This window comes from Hoplias malabaricus, chromosome 2 (genome assembly GCF_029633855.1).
Source record: "Hoplias malabaricus isolate fHopMal1 chromosome 2, fHopMal1.hap1, whole genome shotgun sequence".
NCBI classification, from domain to species: Eukaryota; Metazoa; Chordata; class Actinopteri; order Characiformes; family Erythrinidae; genus Hoplias; species Hoplias malabaricus.
In genome coordinates this window covers 84,579,038-84,601,837 of record NC_089801.1, presented here as the reverse complement: position 1 = coordinate 84,601,837, position 22,800 = coordinate 84,579,038, and the positions used below count along the sequence as shown (strand labels likewise).

The 22,800-nt window shown below is 45.1% G+C and overlaps 1 protein-coding gene and 14 non-coding genes across 15 annotated transcripts; 7 read left to right on the top strand and 8 right to left on the bottom strand.

Annotated features, from left to right (window-relative positions):
- Positions 1–3,584: 3,584 nt before the first annotated feature.
- On the bottom strand, positions 3,585–3,666 carry trnas-cga (transfer RNA serine (anticodon CGA)). Its single transcript has one exon. It is a non-coding gene; the product is annotated as a tRNA-Ser (tRNA).
- Positions 3,667–4,040: 374 nt separating this feature from the next.
- On the top strand, positions 4,041–4,122 carry trnas-cga (transfer RNA serine (anticodon CGA)). The gene has a single exon. It is a non-coding gene; the product is annotated as a tRNA-Ser (tRNA).
- Positions 4,123–4,476: 354 nt separating this feature from the next.
- Positions 4,477–4,558, bottom strand: trnas-cga (transfer RNA serine (anticodon CGA)). The gene has a single exon. It is a non-coding gene; the product is annotated as a tRNA-Ser (tRNA).
- A 33-nt stretch (positions 4,559–4,591) lies between these two features.
- LOC136678890 (uncharacterized) lies at positions 4,592–10,757 on the top strand. Its single transcript, XM_066657071.1, has 5 exons — positions 4,592–4,684; positions 4,964–5,209; positions 8,864–9,055; positions 9,580–9,675; positions 10,254–10,757. Exons 1-5 carry the CDS (start codon positions 4,592–4,594, stop codon positions 10,530–10,532), a joined length of 906 nt encoding a protein of 301 aa, XP_066513168.1. The 3' UTR covers positions 10,533–10,757.
- Positions 5,193–5,274, top strand: trnas-cga (transfer RNA serine (anticodon CGA)). Its single transcript has one exon. It is a non-coding gene; the product is annotated as a tRNA-Ser (tRNA).
- trnas-cga (transfer RNA serine (anticodon CGA)) lies at positions 5,918–5,999 on the bottom strand. Its single transcript has one exon. It is a non-coding gene; the product is annotated as a tRNA-Ser (tRNA).
- Positions 10,758–12,212: 1,455 nt separating the features above from the next.
- On the bottom strand, positions 12,213–12,294 carry trnas-cga (transfer RNA serine (anticodon CGA)). Its single transcript has one exon. It is a non-coding gene; the product is annotated as a tRNA-Ser (tRNA).
- Positions 12,295–12,912: 618 nt separating this feature from the next.
- trnas-cga (transfer RNA serine (anticodon CGA)) lies at positions 12,913–12,994 on the bottom strand. Its single transcript has one exon. It is a non-coding gene; the product is annotated as a tRNA-Ser (tRNA).
- A 393-nt stretch (positions 12,995–13,387) lies between these two features.
- Positions 13,388–13,469, bottom strand: trnas-cga (transfer RNA serine (anticodon CGA)). The gene has a single exon. It is a non-coding gene; the product is annotated as a tRNA-Ser (tRNA).
- Positions 13,470–14,107: 638 nt separating this feature from the next.
- trnas-cga (transfer RNA serine (anticodon CGA)) lies at positions 14,108–14,189 on the top strand. The gene has a single exon. It is a non-coding gene; the product is annotated as a tRNA-Ser (tRNA).
- Positions 14,190–14,543: 354 nt separating this feature from the next.
- Positions 14,544–14,625, bottom strand: trnas-cga (transfer RNA serine (anticodon CGA)). Its single transcript has one exon. It is a non-coding gene; the product is annotated as a tRNA-Ser (tRNA).
- A 372-nt stretch (positions 14,626–14,997) lies between these two features.
- trnas-cga (transfer RNA serine (anticodon CGA)) lies at positions 14,998–15,079 on the top strand. Its single transcript has one exon. It is a non-coding gene; the product is annotated as a tRNA-Ser (tRNA).
- A 331-nt stretch (positions 15,080–15,410) lies between these two features.
- On the top strand, positions 15,411–15,492 carry trnas-uga (transfer RNA serine (anticodon UGA)). Its single transcript has one exon. It is a non-coding gene; the product is annotated as a tRNA-Ser (tRNA).
- Positions 15,493–16,110: 618 nt separating this feature from the next.
- trnas-cga (transfer RNA serine (anticodon CGA)) lies at positions 16,111–16,192 on the top strand. Its single transcript has one exon. It is a non-coding gene; the product is annotated as a tRNA-Ser (tRNA).
- A 274-nt stretch (positions 16,193–16,466) lies between these two features.
- trnas-cga (transfer RNA serine (anticodon CGA)) lies at positions 16,467–16,548 on the bottom strand. The gene has a single exon. It is a non-coding gene; the product is annotated as a tRNA-Ser (tRNA).
- Positions 16,549–22,800: the final 6,252 nt, after the last annotated feature.

The window sequence follows — 22,800 nt, the reverse complement described above, 5'->3', positions numbered from 1 at the left end:
CGGCCTGGACGGGTCAGGCATCAGAACCGCTCAGATACACCCAACACACACATCAGAGAGTCTGAACAGAACCTGAGTTCATCGGGGCTTAGACTCCACGAGTCTGAGTTCAACTGAAACATAGCGAAGAGATTAAAACTGAACCAAAACCTCAGACTGAAGCCAGACAAAAAGTGAACTGATTTCAGCTGAAAACAATTAAGACCAAATCAAACGGACACAACGGAAACACACTGAAACAAAAACAAATAAAAACCGAATTAAACTAAACAAAACCAAACTGAATTAATTAACACAATGCAGAACCAAAAAAAAAAAATACAAATGAAAAAAACAAAAACAGAACCTAAATAGAGCAAAGCAACAAACAAATGCAAAATTAACAAAGCATGAAATAAATAAATAAAACAAAACAAAAAATACTAAAAAGAAGAGAAAAAACGGAACCAAATGAAATAAAAAGAAAGAAAAAAATGAAACAATAACAAATTGAAACAGAAAAAAACATCAATCAAGTGAAATTAAAAATAAAATCAACGAAATAAAAAAAACAAAAAAAAAAACAAAAAAAAAACAAAACAAATGAAACTTAACAAAACAAAATTAAAAAAAAAAAAGCCAAACAGAACCAAACGAACAAGACTGTAACCAAAGGTAACCAGACTGGACTGAACTGGACCAGTCATTTTTTTTTAACAGCCTCTTTTTTCTAAAGGAAATGAATAAATGCTTGACCTCTTCACCAATAAAACTCGTCCCCACACTCCCACCAAACAATGATCAACCACCCGTCTCTCCGGCAGAACCGTGGGACCCTAATTAATATCGCCCTGTCCGAGGAGATGAAAGTAATTTATTAAAGCTTCTCATTCACAGTGTGATCAGCACTGCACCAACTACAACCTCCATCTCTGAGAAAGCCTACGTCTCAACACCGTGGGTCTGAAAGGGCGTTGGGCCGGTGAGGAGAAAGCCACACTGAGAAACACTGAAGCTGTGGGGGTGGCTTAGCCCCAGAGCCCAGACCTCAGCGTCACTGAATGGACAATGAGAAGCAGAGCTGGACTAAACCAACTTCTGAGACTGAACTTTGGAGGTGTGGCCTTTAAAAAATGGAGGCTCTAATTAGGGAATGTGTGGACGCCTTGGAGCAGCTGCACAAGACTCTACAGGCTCAATGCCATGTGTTGACTAGAGGGGTTATGTCCACCCTGCAGCGGACTGTGGAAGGAAGGTTAGACGCCCAGGTCTTCTTCATGCGCGTTGGGCACCTGACTTTGATGAGCTTTTATAATTTCCAGATAACGACCGACACGTCAGAGTTGTTCAGAGATACACCGCGCTCCGAGATAGACCCTAAAACCACAGCGATAAGAGAACGGCAGGCCATAAACCCAAGCTAGACGGTCATTACAGCCGTAATTACCTTGAACTTAACGGCGGTATCACTGTCTCATTATGAGATCAAAGCCGCCGGTGTCAGGACTAACCAAAGGTTGCGGTTGTTATGCAAATGAGCCATTAAAAACAAACAATGGTAAAACTTTTCCTTTTTACAGTAGGGTTTAGCGGCTAGGCACGAGGACCATTCCCTCGCTTTCACAGAGCGTGACTGACGGTTTAATTAGTGGAATATGCTTCTACTCATGTTATTACACATGTAATTACTATGCTATAACTTAGTTTTAAGTTTAAATTTAAAACAAAACACATGTATTAACAAGAGCTGTACTGCTTTACCCCGTCTATAGCAGTGCACACAACATAGTAGCTACTGTGTTATTGCATAAGTTATCAATGTACAATAACATATTTATTACACATAACTAAATCAAAATGAGCCATGGTATATTTACCCAAGCACTTGTAATTTACACTATATGCATCATCAATAGTTACACTCTCATTGCACATGTTATTAATATGTAATGACAATTTTGTAGACAGTTATTATATTGTTATATAATTATTGAGTAGTTTTTAGTCTTTAATCCTTTAACTTAATCAAATATATAAGGTTGATGCACATGTATTCTTGTTAGCTATAGTCCTGTGCTACTACATAGTTACTACACATGTTGCAAATGAGTAATAACACTGTGATAAAGGGTATTTAATACAGAGTTGGATTGAATAATAATGGTCTGTGGTGTGGGTTGCCACTTGTGATTTACCTAATAATAGAACATCATGCATGTGTTATTTTACATGAATTTACCTGATACATAGTAAACGAACATGTTATTGATGTGTTATGACACTGCTATTAAAGCTAATGTAAACTGAATGGGATTGAATCACATTTTCCTTGGTGTTTATCGATGATGAAAGTTTACTTTTTAAACAATGTTACAGATGTTTGATACGCATGATTACATTAGTGATGTTACTTTGTTATTACATAGTTATTGAGTAAGTTATTACTATGGAATAACATAAATAATAATAAAAATGAATAGGAGATTGGGACCAGACGGTTTCTGTGTTTTTACCCCCAGACGGATGTTGTTACTTGTGTTTTTACCCCCAGCTCCAGCTCAGAGCAGTTAGACTGTTATTAATGATGTTGTTAATGTGTAGTAACACAGTTATTAGAAATGGCACGACTCCCCCCCACCTCCTGAAGATAATCCTGATGCTGCAGATAGAGAGAGAGGAGAGGAGATCAGGGGCAGGGTAATTACGCCTCGTTCGCTCTGATAGAGGTGTTATAAAGGGTTTATCTGCGGTAATACAATGCCACCATTGTGTGAGCGGCGCTGTAAAGAGCTGCTGAGGTGAAGGGCACATTAAAGAGTCGTAAAAGCTCCTTGAAAGGTGCTTTTGTTACCTGCGTGGAAAAAACAAACAGGTGAGTGCTCCTGGGTTAATGGAGGGGGGCGGGAAGAGGGGAGGCGGGGTCTGCCTCGTTTGAAGTCGTCCGGTCTCATTGTTTGGCACCGACCGTCGTGATCAAGGCACTGTGAAGGGGGAGGAAAAGGATGCAGTGTTTAAACATTTTTAAACCCGTTGTTCTTTATTTTGTATTCTTATAATTATCTAAAGGGTGGGCTCTGGTGGGTGGGGGGTGGTGGGTGGAGGGGGGGCGTTGTATATTGTTGCTGTTCAGAGAAAAACATCTTCAAAAAAAGAGTAACTTTACAGAAAGAAAAAGACCTTCTTAAATGTCACAGCGATTTTATTCTGAGAAATGGAGCGTTCCTATTGGTTCATTCAGCACAGCTGCTGTGTTCAGATGATGAAGTAATTAAACACCCCCTCCCCCACAGACACACACACACACACACACACCGGACCCTCAGGAACAATGCTGAGTTCTTCTTTCAGACACTTCTCCTAACGACCGCTGAGAATTTACAGCTTCCTGAAGAGCAAAAGCGTAAAGGTTTTAATCAACAACACAGACTTACTCTGACAGTGGAGTGTGTGTGTGTGTGTGAGAGGACTGTGTCGTGATGTAGGGGCCGATGTCTGTTTACTGTGAGGGTGTTAGGAGTTGATCTCTGAGAGACTGAAGACTGTAAATACATTGTAAACAATAGGAGGAGTGTCTTATGGATGACGTGAGCTGTGTAATAAAGAGTCGCTGTGAGCAGGATTCGAACCTGCGCGGGGAAACCCCATTGGATTTCGAGTCCAACGCCTTCACCTCTCGGCCATCACAGCTCTGCTCCCCCAGGACCCTCAGTCGTTAGAGTTCATTGTTTGGAGGTGTTATAATCCTCTAGAAACTCTACAGTGTGAACACAGTGTGCTGCTGAAGTTTTAAAACTCACTATAAACTCAAATGACCTCTGGTCTCCTCTGGTCTCCGCGCTCGTAACAGTGGATCAGACCCAGCAGCGCTGCTAGAGCTGTGTCCTCGCCTTCACTCACTGCACCACCTCGCGTCTCCTGTTCTCTATCAGGTGAACAGTGCTGATCTTCAGTGGGAATTTACACATCAGTGACCCCCTATTAACCCCCCACCCCTAAATTCTAGAGGATTATATCACCTCCAGACAATGCACTCTAACGACTGAGGGTCCTGGGGGAGCAGAGCTGTGATGGCCGAGAGGTGAAGGCGTTGGACTCGAAATCCAATGGGGTTTCCCCGCGCAGGTTCGAATCCTGCTCACAGCGAGTCTTTATAGAGCTTTATAACACTCCTCCACAGAGCTCAGGCTGTTGGATTTGAGGTCCAGTGTGATTACACAGCAGAGATTACCCTTTGCCTTGACGGTCTTCAACAAGAACAGCCCCTGTTTAAACTCTACTGTGTTTCTGTGGAGCGCTGGAGATGAATGTATACGGTTCACAGTGAGTTTTAAAGATGAACAGGAGGACTTCATGTTACAGAAGGGTCCCAAGAGAATCCATTAAAGGGTTAAAAACCCTTCCACACACTCTGCTGAAGGAGCTGAGGGAAGGTCATTGATCTCCAGCGCTGAGTGTCAGTTCCACACAAACAAACAGTAACTCTGTGTACTAAAGACTCGCTGTGAGCAGGATTCGAACCTGCGCGGGGAAACCCCATTGGATTTCGAGTCCAACGCCTTCACCTCTCGGCCATCACAGCTCTGGAGACCTGGGGGTTGATGGGGGGTGAGTGATGTGTGAATTCCCACTGGAGATCAGCACTGTTCAGATGTGTTTAGAAGTCATCGAGCTGCTGCTGTTTCATATTTCACTGAAAACTCTCCCAGTGAGCTGTAGGTCCCTGAAGATCTGTAGAAGCTCTGTAGAGTTTAAACGGGGTCTGTTTCTGATGAAGCACACTTATATAAAGGTGTAAAATGGTATTAAATACAGGTCTCTCTCTCCGTCTTTGAATGTCCCTCAGTATAAACGACACAGGGGGTGCCGTTCTGTCCATCGTCTGTGTTATATCTCTGTGTTTATAGGGTGTGAGGTTGATGTAAATGGGTTTTCTGGTCTAATCCTATATCTCTGTTTATCTCCGTAAACGTTTTCCCTCCTAAAGTCTCAGGAGGGTGACAGATGCAGCTCTGATCCCTGCTCACAGCTTTACACTGCTTTACAGGGGCTTTCTGGAGCGGCCTTAAGGTGCTACAACAAAAACAGACCCCACCTGAACTCTATAGTGTTTCTAGAGGGTGTTCAAAGTCTCACAGTTAGAGTTCAGAGTTCAGAAAGCTGCAGCAGCACGTGTTCCAACACTGTCACCAACGACCTTGACCTGGGGGAGCAGAGCTGTGATGGCCGAGAGGTGAAGGCGTTGGACTCGAAATCCAATGGGGTTTCCCTGCGCATGTTCGAATCCTGCTCACAGCGAGTCTTTATAGAGCTTTATAACACTCCTCCACAGAGCTCAGGCTGTTGACGTTAATGTGCTTCAACAAAAACAGAGCCCGTTTAAACTCAGGCAGGTCCCTGCTGTGAAGGAAAAGCCAGTGCTGTAATTAAACTGTAATAAGGTCCTGCAGCAGCACAGTGTGAGGGTTTATCCAGTGTAAATGTACAGTATCACACTGGAGCACGTGGTGTCAGTGAATCACTGTAAAGTTTACAGTTAAAACTGAGGCTAATGCTGTGATCAAATGTTACAGTGAAGTGCTGTAAATTAAAAACGTTACAGTTGAGCTGCTGTAAATATACAGTGCACTGTACTGGAGTCTGCTGTCTGTAAATGACTGGGTAATGTGCAGTGGTCAGGAAAATACAGTCATTTCACTGTGATACAATGATCTGAAGCTGTAGATCACATTTACAGTTCCTCCTGTTCATCTTTAAAACTCACTGTGAACCGTATACATTCATCTCCAGCGCTCCACATAAACACAGTGGAGTTTAAACAGGGGCTGTTCTAGTTGAAGACCCTCACGTCAAAGGGTAATCTCTGCTGTGTTATCACACTGGACCTCAAATCCAACAGCCTGAGCTCTGTGGAGGAGTGTTATAAAGCTCTATAAAGACTCGCTGTGAGCAGGATTCGAACCTGCGCAGGGAAACCCCATTGGATTTCGAGTCCAACGCCTTCACCTCTCGGCCATCACAGCTCTGGAGACCTGGGGGGTTGATGGGGGGTGAGTGATGTGTAAATTCCCACTGGAGATCAGCACTGTTCAGACGTGTTTAGAAGTCATCGAGCTGCTGCTGTTTCATATTTCACTGAAAACTCTCCCAGTGAGCTGTAGGTCCCTGAAGATCTGTAGAAGCTCTGTTGAGTTTAAACGGGGTCTGTTTTTGATGAAGCACACTCATATAAAGGTGTAAAATGGTATTAAATACAGGTCTCTCTCTCCGTCTCTGAATGTCCCTCAGTATAAACGACACAGGGGGTGCCGTTCAGTGCGTCTTCTGCACTGTAAACCCGAACAGTACTGCTAACTTATAAAACGTAACAGTATAACAATCAAAACCTGTTAATTAATTAACCCAGCATTAAAGTTTTGCGTTATCTCAATCTATCCTTTTCTTCTATTTAGACCTGAGTATATAATTATGAGTAAACCGTGCCACATACGTCATAATTTATGAGTATAAGGAGATACGCAGCGTGTGACGTCATCAACGTGCCCTGCGTCCCTGGTGTACCTGTTCAAGACGGTCACGACTGTCAAGATGGCTGCATGTTAGCGGGAGATTTCAACGGAAGATTTTTTTTGGAGCAAAACAGGTATGTAGTTGTTATACAAAACTTGTTTGGAACACAATTTGTTCCGTAATTGTGAGGGAAAACATTTTTGGGAGTGTTTTTATTTAAACTTCAATTTGTGTATCAACATCTGACCGAAGTTTGGAAAGAGTCAGGTTATTTATATAAATATAAATGCCAGTTGTCAACAAAAACGATTTAGGGTTTATTTTTCCTCGTGACAGTTGGTGCTTCTGTCTCGAGTAGGTATTTTGGTATCGTAAATAAAAAGGGTTTTAAAAAACCGTTAACCGTTATCTGTCGGCAGTCACGGGAACTTAAGTGCAGGGCTCTGATCAATTTAGCGGGCTAAGGCTTGAGGGCACAAGTGTGCAACGTTTGTAACTGAATTATTAATATAAGAGCGTGTCTGAATATCAGGTCGAGTATTGCTTCTCGTTTCTTTGGTAAATCTGCGGAGGTATAATCAGCTCTTTGCGATTTTTCCCCCAAAAAAGTGTATAATTTTAACATCGTTTTGAAGAACAAGTGAATTGCTCACAACTGTTAATATTGTCCTTGTTTGTGCATTTTAGCTAACAATCTGAGCAGTGTTGTTTTTGTTTTCTTGTTACCTTAATATTTTTTGTTCAGGTGTTTATAGCGCTGTGGCACTAGAGAAAGCGCTGCTGAATGAACGCATTACAGCGTGTTGGACTTGGTTTGGACTAGTGATGTGTCGGTCGCGAACGAACTGGTTCAAAGAGCCGGCTCTTGTAAGTGAACGATGAGAGCCGGTTCCCGTCTAAGACCGAGTCATTTTTTTCTAAGGCTTGTCATTCAACCAATCAGAGAACAACAAGCAAGCTCCACCCCTCCAACTCCTCCGAGCTGAGACACTTGGTTTTCCTGAATGCCGATCTGCCTTCCAAAACATAGCTGAAGAAAATGTTAAATCAGTTAAATGTTTGTTGACAGTTGTGGTTGTTTTACCGTTGAATGCTGCTGTTTTGCACTTTGCAGAGTATGTGTTTGTTTTATTTCCCAGAAATGGGTGATTATTTAATTTAATAAACTATTTTGTAATACCTACCTTCTGGGTTCCATTGGCTGTATTTCAGAGTTTACAAGTGATTTTTTATGAAATAATTTTTATTCAATTTATACAATTGAATGTGTGAGTGCAGTCAGTGAGTTATTATAAGACAGCCATAAAAACAACTGGCCATTGCAACACTATTTATTATTTTTAATATTGAACAGTAATATTTTGTCCATATAGTCATGTAAAATGTAGGTAATATTGTTCTGTACCAAACAAAGAGCCATTTAGGAGCCGAAATAGCCGGCTCTTTAAGAAGAGCTGAGCCAAAAGAACCGGCTCCCTAAAAAGAGCCGAAATTCCCGTCACTAGTTTGGATAGTTAAGGTTTGTATTGAAGCAGAACAGCATCAAATATTTTTCTTTTTCCCCCTCTACAGGGTCGTTTTGACATCTACAGTTTTCTTCAGCAGCAATCTGAGTTATGTTTAATGATGGATTTTAGAAAAGGGGACAAAAAGACAAAAACAAAAACTCCTCTTTGTATCTGTGTGTATCTGTAATGTTGCCCACATTTGATGGGACAGTGAAACACATTTATGGACACTGCTTTAATGAACAGTGTGTTGAATATATAGTGCTGTGCTGACGCTTAAATCAGTTCCAGTTTTCTCAGAAAGTATTATATTTTCAGGGTGCAGGACATTCAATGGAGTGGAAGTGCAGGTTATGTTCTGCACTCTTAGATACAAGGGCAAAATGACTTGCTCACTATCGTTTGCAGCATAGCCATTGTTCAAGAATTAGCCCTTTGCCACGTATGTTTCACAAATGTATGTGTACTTTTCAGTCCTTTAATTCACTGAAAGCTCATGATTCACGGTCTCATAACGATGTGCACAGATTAGAGAGAGAAATAGAAGAACACGCTTATTATTCACGCCACTCGCGTAACTTTAAGCAGCCCTTTTCTGAAGCAACACCGTTTGGTCATTTGAGAAGTCATTTACTGCACAAATGTGTACTCATCATTTAATGCACACAAAAACACAAATGGAGTCACGGGTAACGTCTGTCCTCTTCCCAGCCGCAAAAATGTGTTATAAAATCCAACCCAGATTCATTCTACCAGCACATTTTAATGTGTGATGAAGTGTAGCACACAGGGACCATAACTGTAGCGAACTTGTACCTTGTCATTTAGCGAGATGCTTGAAACAATTATTCTCTAACATGTGTTTGCAGATCTTTGCAGAGCTCCACCGTATTACAGATGTGAACTTGCACAACCAGTTCTACACAGAGCTTGACCGACATACACCACGATTGATCTCCTTGTTCAGAGCAGTGGCGCTTCGAGAGATCCTCGGAACTTATGATCTCCAAAGTGTGTTTAAGATTGACTTTGCCATCAGCACAACATTCAAGTGTTCAGACGTAAGTTAAGGTTAATATTAGTTGATGCAACAGATTCACACGTACTGTGTCTGGGCTGTGCACTTAAACATCTCCACTATAAATATCAGATTTGCTTACGTTATCGTCTGTACCCATCACTACACAGAGCTGTCTAAATATAGCTATCACTTATTATTGCATTATTTAACTTCTTTTCAGTAAAAGTAGGAATCATATGAAACACAAGAAGCTTGATTCAGAAAAAAATGATTTTACACAAACGTATCACAGTTAATTGCCAGTTGTATGCACACTCCAGAATCATTTATGGCAAGGCCTAGCCTCGTTGGCACTTCTTAAATGTGTGACTGGCTTAAAAATAAAGTCGTCTTAAAAACGTGTGCAGTTAAAATAAGAAAGTATCGTGTTAGTACTGGGTGCTGGGGAACCACACTTACTCCAAATCACAACGTAGGGAGTTCCTGTTGTTGTTTGATATAAATTGTATTGTGGTAGAACTAATATGTGCTTAACTTTTGTCTTTTGTTGATTTCTCAATCAAGGAAGAAAGTGATGTCAGTGTAAGACGGACTATGGCCCTTCATGCACTTCCAGTCTACCTGCGTGAGGATGACTCGGGGTTCTTCAAGACCTACAGTGTAAGCAGTGCAATATGTAAATATCTGTTAATACAACATGTACATATCATAAACAAATCTGAATGTCTTTCACTCAGTTGTGTCACGCAATTGTAATAGACTCATTGGAATAGACATTATAAGTCTGTCTTACGCTGGTAAAATGCCTTATGTACAGAGTGATTGGGCCTGTTTACACTTGGTTATATAATGCATCTTGGGGAATCAGTTCAACAGTGGACAGCCAACACACCATCGTTTACATGTGGGTCAGTCATGCATTGCCAAGGCGTCCAGTTGATCAGTTGTCTTTAGATCTCTTTAATGCCTTTGTCAGTTCAACTGCCACACACAGTTATGTTAGTCTCTGTTAACAGACAAGCGTCAGATCTGTTTGTGGTAAAGCTATAAAAATTAAAATAAACGTGTACAGACTAACTCTCAACATGCATATCTCCAAATGAGTGATGCATCAAAGCTGGCAAAATAAATGCAACCCTGTACAAGTGTGAATGGAGCGATGAATGAACCATAGAGTTCTTGGCTTGTAACCTTCCTTCTGCAACACTTGTCATAATTGTGTTGTTTGTATTTTGCAGCAGGAAGAGGAGCCAGATGTCACTGACATTCCTGTTGCTCTCCTCGTGGCTGGTGCAGACCCCTTTAGCTCCAAGAGCTTCTTTGTTGTAGTTGAGGGGAACATTGTTGTGAGTGATCTTCCTGCGATGCCTGATGCATTATTGGTGTTGTTTGGCTTGATATACACTTTCAATTTACAATATCCAAAGAAACTGCTGCACACGTTCACTTTTATTCAGAAAATAGTGGTGTGTCTGGATGATGGTAAACCACTGAATCAAAGCCTGAAACCAACCTGAATTTGAAAAACGATTTGTTTAAAGACCAAGCAACAAGCTTGAATGCAAATGTGCATCAAAGTTCTATCCATGTACACTGAACACACACGTTATTACAGTAACTTCAGTGAAAGCAGTGCCATGACAGAGTTTGCAGCCTTTTTCAATTGTCTGTTGTCAGTTCAATATTTGAACACTGGATGAGGAGAATGTTAATGTACACACACAACCGCTCCACTTTATTAACACAACCTCCTTGTTTATGAACCTATTGTTCATTATATTATCTCCACTTGCCGTGCAGGAGCTCTTTTCAGTTTCATAATCACAGTGTGTAGTGAATCTGGTTCACTTTGTAGATGTAAAGTCAGAGACTGTGTTGCTGCACATTTGGTGTTTTCTGTCCTCTAGTCCATCAGTGACACAGGTCGTGGTTGGGTGTTTTCGGCTGGTGGACTGTTCTCAGTTCAGCAGTGACACTAAGTGCTTAAAAGAAACTCCAAAAAACTCCTGCTGTGTCTGATCCACTCGTATCAGCACAACACGCACTAACACACCACTGCAGCACTGAGAATGATCCACCACCGCATCACACCTGCTCTGTGGGGGTCCTGACCACTGAAGAAGAGGGTGAAAGGACAGATTATGCAGAACAAGACCTGGACTCCAGACTAATAATAACATTTTAAATTGCTCCTATACACGGCAAATGGAGCTTAAAATGAACAGTGAGTAAACAAGCTAGGTGTTGTTAATTAAGTGGCTGGTCGTGTATATAAAGAATAAAATGTGATGATATATATATAAAGATTATTATATAAGGCAGCTCTTGATGAATAAACAGTGTTTTACCTGCAGGTACTGTACTGTATTGGCCTTTGGAATGACAGCCAGTTTTAACAAGTGTTTTAGGACTTTTAATAAAGTAATTTCATTGGTTGATTGGTGCTGTGTGTTTTGTGAATGATTCAATTAAAATTTAAATTAACGTCAATTTAATTTCAACCTATGAATTATAAAACTTACCTTGACCTTAATCTTTTAAGTACATTTTCCTAAAAGTATTAATTTGCCTACAGTCATATGGTTTGAGCTATGAGGAAGTTGGCTGAACTAAGTTTAATTATATACTGCTTACTAAAACTAGTTGAGTATATAGAGCTTTAAAAATGGCTCATTTTAAATGCTATGTGAATGTAAAGAGAACTTGAAACATTTACAATAAGAAGACAGAACTTTTGATGTAAGTTTACTTTAAAAAAAATATTTCATTAACTTAATCTTTTTTAGGTAATCGGTTACAACAGGAGTTTTGAGTAAACTGAACTTGTTTGGTTTTACAGTGCAGTAGATCACATTTACAGTGTTTCTGCTGTTAATTTACAGCACTGTGCTGGCGTCTTTGTGACTGTGAGACAGAAATACAGATGTGATGTGACCCGTAGTGAGTTCTGAAACTGCAGGAGCACAGTCCACAATCCGTAGAGGGTTTAAACGTCTCCACACCCTGTCTCTAACGGCTGCTTCCTCAACCACAGACACATCTCCAGCGCTCCACAGAGAAACAGTGGAGTTTAAACGGGGGCTGTTCTAGTTGAAGACCCTCAAGTCAAAGAGTAATCTCTGCTGTGTAATCACACTGGACCTCAAATCCAACAGCCTGAGCTCTGTGGAGGAGTGTTATAAAGCTCTATAAAGACTCGCTGTGAGCAGGATTCAAACCTGCGCAGGGAAACCCCATTGGATTTCGAGTCCAACGCCTTCACCTCTCGGCCATCACAGCTCTGCTCCCCCAGGACCCTCAGTCGTTAGAGTTCATTGTTTGGAGACGTTTAAACCCTCTATGGATTGTGAACTGTGCTCCTGCAGCTTTAGAACTCACTACGGATCACATCACATCTGTATTTCTGTCTCACAGTCACAAAGACGCCAGCACAGTGCTGTAAATTAACAGCAGAAACACTGTAAATGTGATCTACAGCTTCAGATCATTGTATCACAGTGAAACGACTGTATTTTCCTGACCACTGCACATTACCCAGTCATTTACAGACAGCAGACTCCAGTACAGTGCACTGTATATTTACAGCAGCTCAACTGTAACGTTTTTAATTTACAGCACTTCACTGTAACATTTGATCACAGCATTAGCCTCAGTTTTAACTGTAAACTTTACAGTGATTCACTGACACCACGTGCTCCAGTGTGATACTGTACATTTACACTGGATAAACCCTCACACTGTGCTGCTGCAGGACCTTATTACAGTTTAATTACAGCACTGGCTTTTCCTTCACAGCAGGGACCTGCCTGAGTTTAAACGGGCTCTGTTTTTGTTGAAGCACATTAACGTCAACAGCCTGAGCTCTGTGGAGGAGTGTTATAAAGCTCTATAAAGACTCGCTGTGAGCAGGATTCGAACATGCGCAGGGAAACCTCATTGGATTTCGAGTCCAACGCCTTCACCTCTCGGCCATCACAGCTTGGGTTTCCCTGCGCAGGTTCGAATCCTGCTCACAGCGAGTCTTTATAGAGCTTTATAACACTCCTCCACAGAGCTCAGGCTGTTGAACTTGAGGTCCAGTGTGATTACACAGCAGAGATTACCCTTTGACTTGAGGGTCTTCAACAAGAACAGCCCCTGTTTAAACTCCACTGTGTTTCTGTGGAGCGCTGGAGATGAATGTATACGGTTCACAGTGAGTTTTAAAGATGAACAGGAGGACTTCATGTTACAGAAGGGTCCCAAGAGAATCCATTAAAGGGTTAAAAACCCTTCCACACACTCTGCTGAAGGAGCTGAGGGAAGGTCATTGATCTCCAGCGCTGAGTGTCAGTTCCACACAAACAAACAGTAACTCTGTGTAATAAAGACTCGCTGTGAGCAGGATTCGAACCTGCGCAGGGAAACCCCATTGGATTTCGAGTCCAACGCCTTCACCTCTCGGCCATCACAGCTCTGCTCCCCCAGGTCACGGTCGTTGGTGACAGTGTTGGAACACGTGCTGCTGCAGCTTTCTGCTTGACTCTGAACTCTAACTGTGAGACTTTGAACACCCTCTAGAAACACTATAGAGTTCAGGTGGGGTCTGTTTTTGTTGTAGCACCTTAAGGCCGCTCCAGGAAGCCCCTGTAAAGCAGTGTAAAGCTGTGAGCAGGGATCAGAGCTGCGTCTGTCACCCTCCTGAGACTTTAGGAGGGAAAACGTTCACGGAGATAAACAGAGATATAGGATTAGACCAGAAAACCCATTTACATCAACCTCACACCCTATAAACACAGAGATATAAAACAGAAGACGGACTGAACGGCACCCCCTGTGTCGTTTATACTGAGGGACATTCAGAGACGGAGAGAGAGACCTGTATTTAATACCATTTTACACCTTTATATGAGTGTGCTTCATCAAAAACAGACCCCGTTTAAACTCTACAGAGCTTCTACAGATCTTCAGGGACCTACAGCTCACTGGGAGAGTTTTTAGTGAAATATGAAACAGCAGCAGCTCGATGACTTCTGAACACGTCTGAACAGTGCTGATCTCCAGTGGGAATTTACACATCACTCACCCCCCATCAACCCCCCAGGGCTACAGAGCTGTGATGGCCGAGAGGTGAAGGCGTTGGACTCGAAGTCCAATGGGGTTTCCCCGCGCAGGTTCGAATCCTGCTCACAGCGAGTCTTTAGTTCACAGAGTTACTGTTTGTTTGTGTGGAACTGACACTCAGCGCTGGAGATCAATGACCTTCCCTCAGCTCCTTCAGCAGAGTGTGGGGAAGGGTTTTTAACCCTTTAATAAATTCTCTTGGGACCCTTCTGTAACATGAAGTCCTCCTGTTCATCTTTAAAACTCACTGTGAACCGTATACATTCATCTCCAGCGCTCCACAGAAACACAGTGGAGTTTAAACGGGGGCTGTTCTAGTTGAAGACCGTCAAGGCAAAGGGTAATCTCTGCTGTGTAATCACACTGGACCTCAAATCCAACAGCCTGAGCTCTGTGGAGGAGTGTTATAAAGCTCTATAAAGACTCGCTGTGAGCAGGATTCGAACCTGCGCGGGGAAACCCCATTGGATTTCGAGTCCAACGCCTTCACCTCTCGGCCATCACAGCTCTGCTCCCCCAGGGCCCTCAGTCGTTAGAGTTCATTGTTTGGAGGTGATATAATCCTCTAGAATTTAGGGGGGGGGGTTAATAGGGGGTAACTGATGTGTAAATTCCCACTGAAGATCAGCACTGTTCACCTGATAGAGAACAGGAGACGCGAGGTGGTGCAGTGAGTGAAGGCGAGGACACAGCTCTAGCAGCGCTGCTGGGTCTGATCCACTGTTACGAGCGCGGAGACCAGAGGAGACCAGAGGTCATTTGAGTTTATAGTGACTTTTAAAACTTCAGCAGCACACTGTGTTCCATAGTAGAGTTTCTAGAGGATTATAACACCTCCAAACAATGAACTCTAACGACTGAGGGCCCTGGGGGAGCAGAGCTGTGATGGCCGAGAGGTGAAGGCGTTGGACTCGAAATCCAATGGGGTTTCCCTGCGCAGGTTTGAATCCTACTCACAGTGATTCTTTATAGAGTCTTTATGACACTCCTCCACAGAGCTCAGGCTTTTGGATTTGAAGTCCAGTGTGATTACACAGCAGAGATTACCCTTTGACTTGAGGGTCTTCAACTAGAACAGCCCCTGTTTAAACTCCACTGTGTGGTCACAGCGCTCATAACAGTGGATCTTTCTGGAGCGTCCATAAGGTGCTACAACAAAAACAGACCCCACCTGAACTCTATAGTGTTTCTAGTGGGTGTTCAATGTCTCACAGTTAGAGTTCAGAGTTCAGAAAGCTGCAGCAGCACGTGTTCCAACACTGTCACCAACGACCGTGACCTGGGGGAGCAGAGCTGTGATGGCCGAGAGGTGAAGGCGTTGGACTTGAAATCCAATGGGGTTTCCCCGCGCAGGTTCGAATCCTGCTCACAGCGAGTCTTTATAGAGCTTTATAACACTCCTCCACAGAGCTCAGGCTGTTGACGTTAATGTGCTTCAACAAAAACAGAGCCCGTTTAAACTCAGGCAGGTCCCTGCTGTGAAGGAAAAGCCAGTGCTGTAATTAAACTGTAATAAGGTCCTGCAGCAGCACAGTGTGAGGGTTTATCCAGTGTAAATGTACAGTATCACACTGGAGCACGTGGTGTCAGTGAATCACTGTAAAGTTTACAGTTAAAACTGAGGCTAATGCTGTGATCAAATGTTACAGTGAAGTGCTGTAAATTAAAAACGTTACAGTTGAGCTGCTGTAAATATACAGTGCACTGTACTGGAGTCTGCTGTCTGTAAATGACTGGGTAATGTGCAGTGGTCAAGAAAATACAGTCATTTCACTGTGATACAATGATCTGAAGCTGTAGATCACATTTACAGTGTTTCTGCTGTTAATTTACAGCACTGTGCTGGCGTCTTTGTGACTGTGAGACAGAAATACAGATGTGATGTGATCCGCAGTGAGTTCTGAAGCTGCAGGAGCACAGTTCACAATCCATAGAGGGTTTAAACGTCTCCACACAATGAACTCTAACGACTGAGGGTCCTGGGGGAGCAGAGCTGTGATGGCCGAGAGGTGAAGGCGTTGGACTCGAAATCCAATGGGGTTTCCCTGCGCAGGTTCGAATCCTGCTCACAGCGAGTCTTTATAGAGCTCTGAAGAAACACTATAGAGTTCAGGTGGGGTCTGTTTTTGATGAAGCACACTTATATAAAGGTGTAAAATGGTATTAAATACAGGTCTCTCTCTCCGTCTCTCAATGTCCTTCAGTATAAATGACACAGGGGGTGCCGTTCAGTGCGTCTTCTGTTTTATAACTCTGATATAGCTGAAGGAGCTGAGGGAAGGTCATTGATCTCCAGCGCTGAGTGTCAGTTCCACACAAACAAACAGTAACTCTGTGAACTAAAGACTCGCTGTGAGCAGGATTCGAACCTGCGCGGGGAAACCCCATTGGATTTCGAGTCCAACGCCTTCACCTCTCGGCCATCACAGCTCTGCTCCCCCAGGTCCCTCAGTCGTTAGAGTTCATTGTTTGGAGGTGATATAATCCTCTAGAAACTCACTGTAAACTCAAATGACCTCTGGTCTCCTCTGGTCTCAGCGCTCGTAACAGTGGATCAGACCCAGCAGCGCTGCTAGAGCTGGGCCCTCGCCTTCACTCACTGCACCACCTCGCGTCTCCTGTTCTCTATCAGGTCCTCTTGTCTCTACATGGATTTCACACAAAGGCGTTTTATGTAAATGGACAGGGATCTGTAATCATGCTAAGTGACAATAAACAGGACCAGTGTGTGTGTGTGTGTGTGTGTGTGTGAGGAGGTGAGGGGATGAAGAGTGTCCTGAGGGACGACAAGATGTCACTTCATCTTTTCTCTCTTCCACTCACACTCCATCAACATGAAGCGGCTGTCAGCCTCCGATTTCAGTCAAATTAAACCCACCTGTTTACAGTAAAAACCCCTGGGGAGGAGGGGGGGGGGGCACAGAGCGAGAGAGAGAGAAAGAGAGAGAGAGAGAGAGAAGGACACAGTGAGACCGAAGCAGAGGGAGAAAGAGAGTAACAAATGCACATACAGAGACATAGAGAGATCCATATCCCTTGGAATGACTGTATGTGTGTGTGTGTGTGTGTGTGTGTGTATGTGTGTGTGTGTGTGTGTGTGTGTGTGTGTGTGTGTGTGTGTGTGTGTTGGGGGAGCCAGGGGGGTGGAGGACCATGACTGATTGTCCAATACCTGTTGACATGCTAATGGCTTTAAACTGATGAAAACACCCCTTTCGTTCCCTCCCCCCATCGTTCTGACCTCCAGCCACCATCCGTCTGTCAAACAGCCCCCGCCCACTTTGTGTAGCCCCGCCCCCTCCCTGTAATCATCTAATTCTCTGGCTCTCTGTGGGGGCTGTCCAACCCCGTGGTTAATCTGCTCTAATGAAGTCCTGATCCTCCAATTAGACCCAATCACAGAAGGGCAGCAGATGAATATGGAGCTGTCATTGGTCAGCTGCCAGCCGTCCGAGTTATTAGCCTGATGCTAATTCATCAGCGCTAGTCCAATGGGGACAAACAAGGACAAGACAAGGACTCTGTACATATACAACTCTCAGGAGAGAGGGGCACTGGCCACTTTATCAGAAACACCCCCCCTCTACTGACACACACTGGCCACTTTATCAGAAACACCCCCCCTCTACTGACACTCACTGGCCACTTTATCAGAAACACCCCCCCTCTACTGACACACACTGGCCACTTTATCAGAAACACCCCCCTCTACTGACACACACTGGCCACTTTATCAGAAACACCCCCCCTCTACTGACACTCACTGGCCACTTTATCAGAAACACCCCCCCTCTACTGACACTCACTGGCCACTTTATCAGAAACACCCCCCTCTACTGACACACACTGGCCACTTTATCAGAAACACCCCCCCCCTCTACTGACACTCACTGGCCACTTTATCAGAAACACCCCCCTTCTACTGACACTCACTGGCCACTTTATCAGAAACGCCCCCCCTCTACTGACACTCACTGGCCACTTTATCAGAAACACCCCTCCTCTACTGACACTCACTGGCCACTTTATCAGAAACACCCCCCCTCTACTAACACTCACTGGCCACTTTATCAGAAACACCCCCCTCTACTGACACTCACTGGCCACTTTATCAGAAACACCCCCCCTCTACTAACACTCACTGGCCACTTTATCAGAAACACCCCCCTCTACTGACACTCACTGGCCACTTTATCAGAAACACGCCCCTCTACTGACACTCACTGGCCACTTTATCAGAAACACCCTCCTCTACTGACACTCACTGGCCACTTTATCAGAAACACCCCCCTCTACTGAAACTCACTGGCCACTTTATCAGAAACACCCCCCTCTACTGACACTCACCGGCCACTTTATCAGAAACACCCCCCTCTACTGACACTCACTGGCCACTTTATCAGGAAACACCCCCCCCCCTCTACTGACACTCACTGGCCACTTTATCAGAAACACCCCCCTCTACTGACACTCACTGGCCACTTTATCAGAAACACCCCCCCTCTACTGACACTCACTGGCCACTTTATCAGAAACACCCCCCCTCTACTGACACTCACTGGCCACTTTATCAGAAACACCCCCCTCTACTGACACACACTGGCCACTTTATCAGAAACACCCCTCCTCTACTGACACTCACTGGCCACTTTATCAGAAACACCCCCCCTCTACTGACACTCACTGGCCACTTTATCAGAAACACCCCCCCTCTACTGACACTCACTGGCCACTTTATCAGAAACACCCCCCTCTACTGACACTCACTGGCCACTTTATCAGAAACACCCCCCTCTACTGACACTCACTGGCCACTTTATCAGAAACACACCCCTTCTACTGACACTCACTGGCCACTTTATCAGAAACGCCCCCCCTCTACTGACACTCACTGGCCACTTTATCAGAAACACCCCCCCTCTACTGACACTCACTGGCCACTTTATCAGAAACACCCCCCTTCTACTGACACTCACTGGCCACTTTATCAGAAACACCCCCCCCTCTACTGACGCTCACTGGCCACTTTATCAGAAACACCCCCCCTCTACTGACACTCACTGGCCACTTTATCAGAAACACCCCCCCCTCTACTGACGCTCACTGGCCACTTTTTCAGAAACACCCCCTCCTCTACTGACACTCACTGGCCACTTTATCAGAAACGCCCCCCTCTACTGACACTCACTGGCCACTTTATCAGAAACACCCCTCCTCTACTGACACTCACTGGCCACTTTATCAGAAACACCCCCCCTCTACTGACACTCACTGGCCACTTTTCAGAAACACCCCCTCCTCTACTGACACTCACTGGCCACTTTATCAGAAACACCCCCCTCTACTGACACTCACTGGCCACTTTATCAGAAACACCCCCCCTCTACTGACACTCACTGGCCACTTTATCAGAAACACCCCCCTCTACTGACACTCACTGGCCACTTTATCAGAAACACCCCCCTTCTACTGACACTCACTGGCCACTTTATCAGAAACACCCCCCCTCTACTGACGCTCACTGGCCACTTTATCAGAAACACCCCCCCCTCTACTGACACTCACTGGCCACTTTATCAGAAACACCCCCCTCTACTGACGCTCACTGGCCACTTTATCAGAAACACCCCCCTCTACTGACACTGACTGGCCACTTTATCAGAAACACCCCCCCTCTACTGACGCTCACTGGCCACTTTATCAGAAACACCCCCCTTCTACTGACGCTCACTGGCCACTTTATCAGAAACACCCCCCCTCTACTGACACTCACTGGCCACTTTATCAGAAACACCCCCCTCTACTGACGCTCACTGGCCACTTTATCAGAAACACCCCCCCTCTACTGACACTCACTGGCCACTTTATCAGAAACACCCCCCCTCTACTGACACTCACTGGACACTTTATCAGAAACACCCCCCTCTACTGACACTCACTGGCCACTTTATCAGAAACACCCCCCTCTACTGACACTCACTGGCCACTTTATCAGAAACACCCCCCCTCTACTGACACACACTGGCCACTTTATCAGAAACATCCCCCTCTACTGACACTCACTGGCCACTTTATCAGAAACACCCCCCCTCTACTGACACTCACTGGCCACTTTATCAGAAACACCCCCCCTCTACTGACACTCACTGGCCACTTTATCAGAAACACCCCCCTCTACTGACACACACTGGCCACTTTATCAGAAACACCCCCCCTCTACTGACACTCACTGGCCACTTTATCAGAAACACCCCCCTCTACTGACACTGACTGGCCACTTTATCAGAAACACCCCCCCTCTACTGACACTCACTGGCCACTTTATCAGAAACACCCCCCCTCTACTGACACTCACTGGCCACTTTATCAGAAACACCCCCCTCTACTGACACTCACTGGCCACTTTATCAGAAACACCCCCCTCTACTGACACTCACTGGCCACTTTATCAGAAACACCCCCCTCTACTGACACTCACTGGCCACTTTATCAGAAACACCCCCCTCTACCGACACTCACTGGCCACTTTATCAGAAACACCCCCCTCTACTGACACTCACTGGCCACTTTATCAGAAACACCACCCTCTACTGACACTCACTGGCCACTTTATCAGAAACACCCCCCCTCTACTGACACTCACTGGCCACTTTATCAGAAACACCCCCCTCTACTGACACTCACTGGCCACTTTATCAGAAACACCCCCCTCTACTGACACTCACTGGCCACTTTATCAGAAACACCCCCCTCTACTGACACTCACTGGCCACTTTATCAGAAACACCCCCCTCTACTGACACTCACTGGCCACTTTATCAGAAACACCCCCCTCTACCGACACTCACTGGCCACTTTATCAGAAACACCCCCCTCTACTGACACTCACTGGCCACTTTATCAGAAACACCCCCCCTCTACTGACACTCACTGGCCACTTTATCAGAAACAACCCCCTCTACTGACACTCACTGGCCACTTTATCAGAAACACCTCTCCTCTACTGACACTCACTGGCCACTTTATCAGAAACACCCCCCTCTACTGACACTCACTGGCCACTTTATCAGAAACACCCCCCCCCCACACTGACACTCACTGGCCACTTTATCAGAAACACCCCCCTCTACTGACACTCACTGGCCACTTTATCAGAAACACCACCCTCTACTGACACTCACTGGCCACTTTATCAGAAACACCCCCCCCTCTACTGACACTCACTGGCCACTTTATCAGAAACACCCCCCTCTACTGACACTCACTGGCCACTTTATCAGAAACACCCCCCTTCTACTGACACTCACTGGCCACTTTATCAGAAACACCCCCCCTCTACTGACACTCAATGGCCACTTTATCAGAAACACCCCCCTCTACTGACACTCACTGGCCACTTTATCAGAAACACCCCCCTCTACTGACTCTCACTGGCCACTTTATCAGAAACACCCCCTCTACTGACACTCACTGGCCACTTTATCAGAAACACCCCCCTCTACTGACACTCACTGGCCACTTTATCAGAAACACCCCCCTCTACTGACACTCACTGGCCACTTTATCAGAAACACCCCCCTCTACTGACACTCACTGGCCACTTTATCAGAAACACCCCGCTCTACTGACACTCACTGGCCACTTTATCAGAAACACCCCCCTCTACTGACACTCACTGGCCACTTTATCAGAAACACCCCCCTCTACTGACACTCACTGGCCACTTTATCAGAAACACCCCCCTCTACTGACACTCACTGGCCACTTTATCAGAAACAACCTCCCTCTACTGACACTCACTGGCCACTTTATCAGAAACACCCCCCTCTACTGACACACACTGGCCACTTATCAGAAACACCCCCCTCTACTGACACTCACTGGCCACTTTATCAGAAACACCCCCCTCTACTGACACTCACTGGCCACTTTATCAGAAACAACCTCCCTCTACTGACACTCACTGGCCACTTTATCAGAAACACCCCCCTCTACTGACACTCACTGGCCACTTTATCAGAAACACCCCCCTCTACTGACACTCACTGGCCACTTTATCAGAAACACCCCCCCTCTACTGACACTCACTGGCCACTTTATCAGAAACACCCTCCCTCTACTGACACTCACTGGCCACTTTATCAGAAACACCCCCCTCTACTGACACTCACTGGCCACTTTATCAGAAACACCCCCCCTCTACTGACACTCACTGGCCACTTTATCAGAAACACCCCCCCCCCCCACTGACACTCACTGGCCACTTTATCAGAAACACCCCCCTCTACTGACACTCACTGGCCACTTTATCAGAAACACCCCCCTCTACTGACACTCACTGGCCACTTTATCAGAAACACCCCCCCTCTACTGACACTCACTGGCCACTTTATCAGAAACAACCTCCCTCTACTGACACTCACTGGCCACTTTATCAGAAACACCCCCCCCCCCCTCTACTGACACTCACTGGCCACTTTATCAGAAACACCCCCCTCTACTGACACTCACTGGCCACTTTATCAGAAACACCCCCCTCTACTGACACTCACTGGCCACTTTATCAGAAACACCCCCCCCCCCCACTGACACTCACTGGCCACTTTATCAGAAACACCCCCCTCTACTGACACTCACTGGCCACTTTATCAGAAACACCCCCCTCTACTGACACTCACTGGA